Consider the following 10,880-nt stretch of genomic DNA (forward strand, 5'->3'; position numbering starts at 1 on the left):
TTTGCGATTTCAATTTGGTCTCCTTATAACTACCGGTATTTGTTTGACAGGGAAAGTTGTTATTTTTCACTGTGGCCAGCAGCTAGTCTAGGTTGGTCCATCTGTAAATAGTACTCCCAATCAGCTGGATGGTGGAGTTCCAAAGGTCATAGGTCAAAATGTACAACTCTGAAAAGCCAGAATGAGAAGGAAGAAGAATGCATTAAGAACAGGCTCTGTTGCTATTTTGCCCCAAATGCGTTGCATTTATTGACATCATAAATAAAACTCTGTTCAATATTTTACTACTGGTATCATTTGTTTGGGTTTTGAGTACAGGTGAGATGAATTGTTAAGGTGGTATCCCTCTACAGTACAAGGTTGGCTACAACGTACAATATACCCAGTGTGGAACACAACAGATGGATTGTCACATACAGTACCATAATTCAAGTGTCAACGAATTCTCCCATAACACAAAAAGTAACCAGATTCAAAGACGGAAGACGACGTTGTAACGTAATATAAAACATAAGAACATGCAAATATATGATAGTCAAGACGTAGATGAAACACAACATACATTAAAAAGAAATACATACACAAGTCAATTGGCACAAGTAGTCACTCAATGTAGCCACACATTCTTTGATGATGAGAACAAGACGCATTCGAGCTGAGCTGAATGACCTTCTCGTCTAGATATTGTGCAACATCATCGTTTCACTTGCAGCATCTCAGTACAGGGAGCTACGGCTAGGAAACAGCATGGAAGCCTCCATTCCCTGTCAGAGGTGCCACATATATCTGTAACATCATCTTGTAACATCAGGTTTTTTTTTTTCCCTTGAAGGGAGTGTGTACATGGTCCATTATGTCTCGCATGACTTGGGCCGATAAGAACAATTGGGACCCCCCCCCCCCCCCCCCAAAGAAAAATAATAATAATAATGAATGGTCACCAATCAGAAATAACTTTGTTTACTCTACTGTTTGTAGATACCCATGGTTTATACATTACTAGTTTCCACTCTCCCCCACCAGATGTCACTGTTGTAAAGAGCCTAGATGAGTGCTGTGTACATCGATCTTCTTTGGTGCTGATGCTAAACTTCCATAATACCACCAGCCAGCTAGTAGGATAGAAACACTATTTTTAAATGTATTCATAGACAGCAACTTGTTAAAAATAATCATTTAAACTACAAAATGCCTTGAAAACTATTTTATATATTGTATTTGTTTGTCTTCTAAATTGAGTCCCAGTAGTGCATATTTCCCCAACGTCAGGTCTTCAGAAAGTGCCAAGTTACCATCGTCTTCGATGCCCAATACCCACAAAACCCGTTCCACTGGGATCTTTAAATGCAAACACATTATATAGTTAATACTACAAACAAATGATAGACAGTGTATTTACACTGCATAATGTAAGATACTGTTATTGAGAAAATATATAAAGGCTATGGTTTTCTTTCATAACGATCACCAAGTTGAACTTTGTGAAAATGAGATGAAACAGCGAAACAAAAAACTAAATAAAAAAAAACAGGATTGCTTTACCAAGACAAGACAAAAGACTAAATAATCCAAGTGTAGGACACCAAATAAATCTTTTCCAGCATATAAAATATAAAGCCAATTCTCGTCAGGACAGGCTATTGCACACATGGCAAGAGATGATTACATCAAGTATAGGCAAGTGCAAACACACTGTGCAGCCTATATATATTTTTTTTTTGCATGAAAGCTTCTGTCCAACACAGATCCCTGTTCAGTTAAATACACCAACAAGTGCTCTTAAACCTATAGACCTGGAGAGTGAGATTCCAGCTGCCGGTGAAGACCAAACCATCAGTAACCACATCCATATTGTAGTGTATGATGGGAATTGTAGTACTTGTGAATTTGGAGCCATTGGGTACATTTACATTTAGCTGACGCTTTTATCCAAAGCGACTTACAAGTTCTGTACAACAGGTCAGCAGGAAGGGTACAACTCCTTCAGCTTAAGTAACAATGTTCTCAGGTACTGAGTGTAACTTAGTTGCAACTGTGACGATTTAAACTTTTAATTATGTTCAACTCTGCTCCTGTCAAATTTCAGTCCAATTGAATAAATGGTACTGTATAAACCAGCTACCCTGAGAAACTCCTTATAGAGACCGTGGGGAAAAACTCTTCCAGCCAGGTCTTTGAATCACGTGACTCCCCAGGTCTATAACATTAAACCCCTCCCCTTTCTCTCGGTCCCGTCCCCCTCCTCTCATTTGCCTCTCAGGTTCCTGATATAGTCTTTGACGGTCTTTTCGATGTCGGGGACGGCGTAGTTCTGCGCCGCAAAGATTCCCGTGCAGGTCCCCACGGCAACACCCATCAGCGCCGAGGAGCGGAGCCGTGCCACGACGTACCCGGCGAGGAAACCCTTCAGGAAGGGAGAGGCCAGCAGGCTGCCACCCTGGACGAAAGAGAGAGAGACACAGAAAACAGAGCGAGAGCGAGAGAGAGAGAGAGAGAGAGGTCAGAAACAGAGGGCAAAGAAAGTGGGGAGACAGAGACAGGCAGACATAGAGGCAAGTTAGTGTGTGTTTTCTCATTACTAGAGTTGGGCCATGTGCTCCATATTCAGATCGTCCTATCGTCACCCGGAGAGATGACCAATGGCCCTCGGGCTGGAGGAGGTGAGAGAGATAGTCTGGCAGAGACACATCCACTGCGACGACATTAGAGCCACCGGTGGAATGAAACTCAGCGCAATGTCAATGTCCAAAGTTCAAAACTGTCAAACCTAATCAAAATACATTAGGTCTAAAATTATGATAAGATGAGATCAAATAAAAAAATAAATAAAAATAAACTGTGTAAATTATATAATTAACTCTGAATATAAAAATATGAGAAAAATAAACTGTAAACAAAGGTGCAAATAATAGGCAATAAGTAAAGGTCCCATAAGTATTTTTTTTTATTATTATTTGATCATATGCTAAATATGTTTCTCCCCAGATAGTCAGAATGTATTTACATTTTATTATTCATATACAATTATTGATTCATTATATGTTTGCATTATTCTGATTAGCAGCCTATAATAACACCTAAATGGTCATTCTCACTGTCTGCTTGGCTGGTAGATCTCTCCAGCCTCGGTAAAGATTGTGTAAGTCTATCAGTGTGTAAGTCTATCAGTGTGTATGTCTATCAGTGTGTAAGTCTATCAGAGTGTGTATGTCTATCAGAGTGTGTATGTCTATCAGTGTGTAAGTCTATCAGAGTGTGTATGTCTATCAGTGTGTAAGTCTATCAGAGTGTGTATGTCAGAGTGTGTATGTCTCTCAGAATGTGTATGTATCAGAGGTTTGTATTGTGTGTTGCATGTCTTACTGGAGGTATGTCTAAGGTTTGTATTGTGTGTTGCATGTCTTACTGGAGGTATGTCTAAGGTTTGTATTGTGTGTTGCATGTCTTACTGGAGGTATGTCTAAGGTTTGTATTGTGTGTTGCATGTCTTACTGGAGGTATGTCTAAGGTTTGTATTGTGTGTTGCATGTCTTACTGGAGGTATGTCTAAGGTTTGTATTGTGTGTTGCATGTCTTACTGGAGGTATCCCAGCTTGCATCTCATCCTCCACTCGTCTCTGGATGTCCTCCAACTGTTCCTTCAGCTCCACCAGGTCCCTCAGCTGATCTACTGCACCCTTTTCACACACACACACACACACACACACACACACGCACACGCACACGCACACCGGAAGTAGGGTTGTAATAGTTAGTTTCAACCACTAGTGTCACTCACAACTAGGCTTGAGTAGGTAGCTGATACTGGGGATTAGGCCTATAATAATAATAATAATAATAATAATAATAATAATAATAATAATAATTGTTACAAAGGATCAGATTAAACCGAATATATATATTTATTTACTGATATATATTGCATAGTATTTGTATATCGTTTGATATCCCTTGTATATTCCTTGTACATATACACGGAATATCCCTTTAGCCCAGACCATAATATTTCATTCTCCTATTGGACAGCGGTCCACCGGCGCCAGAGCCGCGCCTCCGGAGTCAGGTTCAAAGTCACCGTCAAGACATGTCTGTGCATGCCCGGCCTTGCCCAGGGATACGAGACAGAAATGTCGTTGGCACTAGTTTGTTCACCGTGCGTATAAATACGGCGCAGGTGAATACAGAAGCACTTAGTCTTACTTAGTCAGAAGTCAAGAGTTACCCAATAAGTTGAAGCCTCACCCACGATACAACGTGCGGTGAAGTATGGCCTGTTTGGCCCCAGAATAGAGCATTGAGACCGCGTGCGAATTAATAACTGAATTGTCAGAGTTTGGCGCTATACCGTCGAGTGCGACATATTTCTATTAAGTCATTAATAGTCTATTTGTGTATAGTGTATCGTGCGGCTAAAGTTCTACAGTGACCAGCATCCCCAACGCTTCCTCGTATTAGCTAGAGTTCTTATCCAGGCTGGGCTGCTTCATGGCGCTTTCACCCGAGGAGACCTAGACGAGAACCGTGTGGACATGTACACTGGATTAATCTACCCGACGACTACATAGCCCTTTGCGGCTGGAATATATTTGCTTTGGTCCTGTGATTTATGGAGCGGAGAATCGCCGACGCCTGCACGTGTTGGATTTACCCCGCGAGGAGCCAAGTCGAGTCGGCGCCTCAGAGAGCCTGAGGCCGGCTAGCTTTCTTCACTGTGGAGCTACAGTCTACGGAGAACAGCTGTATTCGTCTGTGGATCAAGAGGCTATTGCACCGTCTCCTGTACCTGGAGTCTCCTTAGTCATCGTTGACCAGACTCTCTACTACCGACAGATCTTCTACCCCTGCTGGCTTACAACCAGGGGGACCCTTCCAGTATCTCCCGCTATATTACTAGTGTACCATAGATATAATTCCCTAAGATTCAGGTTGTATAATTACCTCCTGCGTAACCAGAGAATGGACATTCATTGTTGATTTGCCTACGCACATTCCTTTGCCTTACAAGTGCATTCAAAGTATAATCGAGAAGTATTATGTACCTTTTGCTGCAATAAATACTTAAAGACAACTTTGTGTAGAACCGGTTCATTGTGGGAAGTGTTCATTATATTTAGATATCATGTACTGTATGGCCAGTAATTAAAGTACATAAAGCGGTAGTGGTTTAATGATACCATACTTATCAATACAGTCAGGGAATTGTACCCCTCAGTTACAATAATATTAGCTAATATGAATGATTTTTGCTATCAATAGACCATAAACTATAGTGTATCTCAATATAGTTGATCTCAATCTCAACTATAGTTTATCTCAATCTCAAATATAGTCAGGGGTGCAGTGGTCATGCCACGCGGTACCACGCCGTCCCAGCACTTTTCTGAGCAGAAGTACGCGCACGGATGTGCACGCGTGTGCCGTGCACACAAAGATGCGTTCACAACTTTCACTCGACTCGTCGTCCGTGCGCCAAGTAGCCTACCGGTACTCAGCTATCACCTAGTCGTTGCATAACAATAGCATAAGCAATATCATAACAAAGAACGAGAAGTGCAAAACCAAAATACAAGCCCTGTACCAATTGGTGGGGGTTTGCTTGAGCTGTGGAACCTCTCAGTGTGACAAATGGTCCCGACTGGAAGGATGAGGCATTTGTTAAGTTGTGCTTCAGAAGGAAACTGTCCTTCTGTAAACTGTAAGTTACATTGTTAATTTAGTTTGTATTTACTTTTCTAGTTTAAGTTAATTCAATTAAAGAAATTGTATCTACAACTACATTTAAAACATTGTTTGTTTTTCAACCATATCTGTTGACAATATAATTTCTTTACATCCTGCTACCTTTTTCAGCTTCTCTATTTCAAGGCAATATTTACAAAAACTAAACTAAAACTAGTCATTTCCTATAGAAACATGTTTCCTACTATTTATGCATAATAATCATCTGTTCTGTGCACACGCGAGGGAACATGTATGCGCACATGCATGTGCACGTGGCGTCATTTAAACAGAGTACAGGCAATTCTGATATTACGACTGCACCCCTGAATATAGTGTATCTCAACCTCAACTACAGTTTATCTCAATTGTTTTGGTACAATATGTGATTTCTTAACTGTTAGCTCATCTAAATGTAAAGCTTCTTTTAGATTTCCCCTGGGGCTGTAAACCTTTGCGTTTAGTTTTAACGTTATGCAACGAAACCATGTGTCACATTTCCATTTCATTTGTACATGTGTTGTCACCAGGTTAGTGTCAAAGACTGTCTGTGAGATTTAATCACAGGGGAAATATCTGACATATGACAATATAATCATGACATTGATTTGAGACAATCTGCATTTCTGGTTTGACTGTTGGTGTGTCAAGAGATTCTGGTTTGACTTCTGTTGTGCCTTGGGGCCCAAACAAGACAAAAGTTGAGTAAATGGAGACTGTTACATAATTATGAATGAATGAATGAAAACTTTATTTAACAGATTGCAGAATGGGTACAATACAGTACGGCTCAATACAAGGGGATGCAGACCAGAGAAAGACTTTCGTCTTGTTTACATCAGGGTCCCCCATTTTCAATTCAGTGACATTTATGACATACACAACATACATGACATTTATGGCATAGGGACATACACTCCTAAACTCCTAGTAGCTACTTTAATGCCAAATAAACGTATTTAACTAGCTAGCTACTATGTTAAGTTAGCTAACAAATACCTCACACATCCTAAAATGTAATTGACGTTATTACACCCTCAACCTACAGTAGCTACACGTTAGCTGGCTACATGTTCTGACAACAAGTCACGTTAGCTAGTTTAACGTGGAGGTGCACGTAATTTAATTATTAAGGTCCCCGCTGAATGTCAGTGGATAATATGCACGACATTGTGAGTGTGCTACACAACCACACAGAGGAGAAACTATATCCAAACTTAAACTTAAAAAAGACAGGAACCTTATCGTCCGACATGTTGTTTTCTTCTTCTGGTTTTTCTTCTTCTTCTTCTTCGTATTCCAGGCTTCACGCTGCCCTCTACAGGGAAGGAGTAACCAGACAGACTTAGAGGCAAACATATATATATATTTTTTAATAATAATTCTGTTTACCTTTAAATCAGATCACTATGTAGATAATGTAGATCACTATGAATTGAAAATGGGGGACCCTGATGTAAACAAGACGAAAGTCTTTCTCTGGTCTGCATCCCCTTAACAATTGTGTGTATTGAGCCGTACTGTATTGTTGTACCCATTCTGCAATCTGTAAAAGTTTTCATTAATTAATTAATTAATTCATTAATTAATTAATTCATTCATTCATTCATTCATTCATTCATTCATTCATTCATTCATTCATTCAGATCTCTCCAGCAATAATAATAATAATAATAATAATAATAATAATAATAATAATAATAATAATAATAATAATAATAATAATAACTTTATTTGTATAGCACCTTTCATACAGGGGATTGCAGTTCAAAGTGCTTTACATCAGTAAGAAATAAAACATAAAATCAGTGATTGATAGAGGGGCCCTCTGATTGGCTGACTGACCTCCCTACGACCAATGAAATAACTAAGAGAGGGCGGTTAGGTGGCGTAGCGGAGATTGCGTTCGTCACCAACCCCGGAGCTGTGTTCGAATCCAGCTCACAGCTCCGGGGTTGTCACCAGCTTGGCTGGCCATTCACACTAATACAATTGGCTGTATTAGAGGGTGGGAGAAGCTGGCGGGGTGAGTCCGGGTCGTTGTAAACAGCGACTCCTACAGTTCGGTCGGGGCGCCTGCTAAGCGCGGATAGGACCTGAGTGGGATAGTGTGATCCTTCCACACGCTACGCCCTCTCAGGGAGGATCCGCGCTGCCAGGTGAAAAGAAGCGGTTGATTGGCTGGACGTGTGTCGGAGGAAGCACGTGATAGCCTCCACTCTCCCAGATGATCTGACTGTGGGGGGTAAGTGCGCAGCGACCAGGAAGGGGATTGGGAATTGGCATAACGACTAACATTGGGATGGGAGAAAATCGGAGGAAAAATGGAGGGGGAAAAAGATAAAAAAAAAAAATATATATATAACTAAGACGCCTTAGGCTTCGGCTTCTGAGATTTTGTATCTATTTACTTATTTATTTACTTATTTTAATCTAACTTTCAAAATCTGAGTGGGCCCCTATTAAAGAAGGCAGGGCCCTACGCGCACGTACAGCACGTACAGACAGGCGTCTTGCCTAAAACAGTCTGTCAGCTACATTGAAGTACAGCACGTACAGACAGACCTCATGATTAATACAGTCTGTCTGACAGCCACACGCCACATACGGGTGCCATAGCTAACGTTTCATCTTCAAATGAACCTTCACCCATATGACCAACCTACAGTATCTTATCGCCGGGCAACTGATGAGATCAGATATCAGTCACGTGTTATGTTGCAATGCAGAATAAATAGGATAGGGATAGTGAAGTGAGAGAGGAGGAAGAGTGGAAGAAGTTCTTCTTTGTTTTGATAGAGAGGGAGAGACAGAGGAAAGGATGCAGAGTGTGAATGTGTACCCACCCGTATGTATGTATGTATGTATGTATGTATGTATGTATGTATGTATGTATGTATGTATGTATGTATGTATGTATGTATGTATGTATGTATGTATGTATGTATGTATGTATGTATGTATGTATGTATGTATGTATGTAGTATGTGTGTGTGTGTGTGTGTGTGTGTGTGTGTGTGTGTGTGTGTGTGTGTGTGTGTGTATGTATGTATGTATGTATGTATGTATGTATGTATGTATGTATGTATGTATGTATGTATGTATGTATGTATGTATGTATGTATGTATGTATGTATGTATGTATGTATGTATGTATGTATGTATGTATGTATGTATGTATGTATGTATGTATGTATGTATGTATGTATGTATGTATGTATGTATGTATGTATGTATGTATGTATGTATGTATGTATGTATGTATGTATGAATGGCTGTATGTGTAACTGAGGGGTACAATTCCCTGACTGTATTACTAGATATGATACTTACTACCACTACCTTTGTACTTAATATTCGGCCACCCAGTACACGGCATACATATATTATGATGAACACTGTCACGTAGATGAAACGGATCCAACACAAATGTACGAATTAGAAATAGGTCTTTATTTCTACACAGCGATGGTGTGTAGAGCAAGCACTTAATCAAATCAATCACATTTATGAATGGAAATTAGTATGCACTTTTATGGCAAGAGTATTCGTCGGTATATCAATAGAGAATGTCCAATCTCTGAAGGCGCAGGTGGTACATATACGACCTGGAATAGTTTAAGGAATAACAGCAATGATACTTTAATGATTATATACTGGACACACTAGGGGGGGGTTAATCCGGTCGCTTGTAAGCCGACAGGAGTAGGAGGGGGGGGGGGTAGAATCCGGCTGCCTCATCCGGCCAAGGGTATCCCAGGTGAACCCACTGTAGTGCCGTTCAATGCGCCGGCGATCCTTGGACCACAGATGAAAGCAGGTGGACTCTTTGTGGGCCGGCGTCCTCCGGTCCACGGAGGAGAGACGTGAAGCGACCTCGTCTTGCAGAGCGTCTCCTCACCTTGCGTCCTCTCCAGGGGGGGGGTTTCCAACACACGGCAGTGTCGGGGGTCTTTATCCATGGAATAATCAAAGTATACAAAGCATAATCCGTGCCTGGGAAGGCGGGCTGTCGTCGGTAGAATAATCCGGTATACAGGTCCACTCGCTCGTCGGCTCTGGGGCTCCTCGGGTGCAGCTTCACGTGGGGTCAACCACCCTGGATAAGCAGCCAGTTCTCTGCCCGAAACGATGGGGTACTGACTACGGTAGTATTCTCACCGCACGAAGCACTATATATTAACAGACTATTATTAGCTTAATAGACTACGTCCAACTCGACGATATAGTGCCAAATATGACTATTCAAATATTAATATACACGATGTCTCAATACCGATGGTAGGCGAACTTGGCCTTACTCCCACACGTGGCGTCGCGGGGAGGCTTTACGTCTGTGACTCTATTGGAGGGTAAGAAACTGGACTGAAAAGGAAGTCCTACTTTAGTAGCGCAGTATATATACGCACTATGAACAAATAGTCCCATTAGTGGTGCGGTAGTCAGATTCCTACGCGGAACTAGGACTTGTTCGTACATGTGGAGCGGTACGTTTGAACTGGGTCTGAGGGGTATGGCAGCCTGGCACCAAGGTCTCGACCAATAGTAGAATGGAGACTATTATGGGATGTTCAGTAGGCTAGAATGGATATTCAATGCATATTGTACAAGGAATATACAAGGGATATCAGGGAATATTAGAGAATATACAAATACAATTAAATATATATATATAAATAAATATATATATTCGGTTTAATCTGGCCCTTCACAACAGCCACCCCCTGATTGGTCCCAGACCTAATCAGTTAAACAGAGACAGATTAATCGCGTTGTCTATTTACACATAAGGGTTTGCTGTAGGGGTCAGTCAACTTCACAAAGTCATAGGGTTATAGGGTCATGGTCATCATCGATTGTGTCTGGGAGTCGAGGCAGTTCTATGAGCCTCGCCACGGGACGGGTGTAAGTGCGACCCTGGACGAGCACTTCAGCTGCTCGGACCTTGCCGTCGGCACCGGTGATCACTTTGCTTACGCGGCCGGCCGGCCACATAGCTCTGGGCAGTGATTGATCAATAATCATGACGACTGTTCCTTCTGTCAAATTGTCCCTCTGGGCTCGCTGCAGTAGAAGCAATTCTGCTTCCTCGTAGTTAGCTGCTGACATATCAGCGGGGGACTTGCACTCCGGGTGGTACCGCAGGAATGTTCTTTGTTGTG

At 41.4% G+C, this 10,880-nt stretch overlaps 1 protein-coding gene across 1 annotated transcript; it reads right to left on the reverse strand.

Annotated features, from left to right (window-relative positions):
- Positions 1-214: 214 nt before the first annotated feature.
- On the reverse strand, positions 215-6,991 carry LOC311234248 (SLC35A4 upstream microprotein-like). Its single transcript, XM_084321384.1, has 3 exons — positions 6,959-6,991; positions 3,579-3,677; positions 215-2,437 (listed from the first exon to the last, which is right to left on the reverse strand). Exons 1-3 carry the CDS (start codon positions 6,971-6,973, stop codon positions 2,246-2,248), a joined length of 306 nt encoding a protein of 101 aa, XP_084177510.1. The 5' UTR covers positions 6,974-6,991; the 3' UTR covers positions 215-2,245.
- Between the last annotated feature and the right edge of the window lie 3,889 nt (positions 6,992-10,880).

The sequence above is a fragment of the Notolepis coatsorum genome (assembly GCF_963971535.1).
Source record: "Notolepis coatsorum genome assembly, chromosome: 9".
NCBI lineage: Eukaryota > Metazoa > Chordata > Actinopteri > Aulopiformes > Paralepididae > Notolepis > Notolepis coatsorum.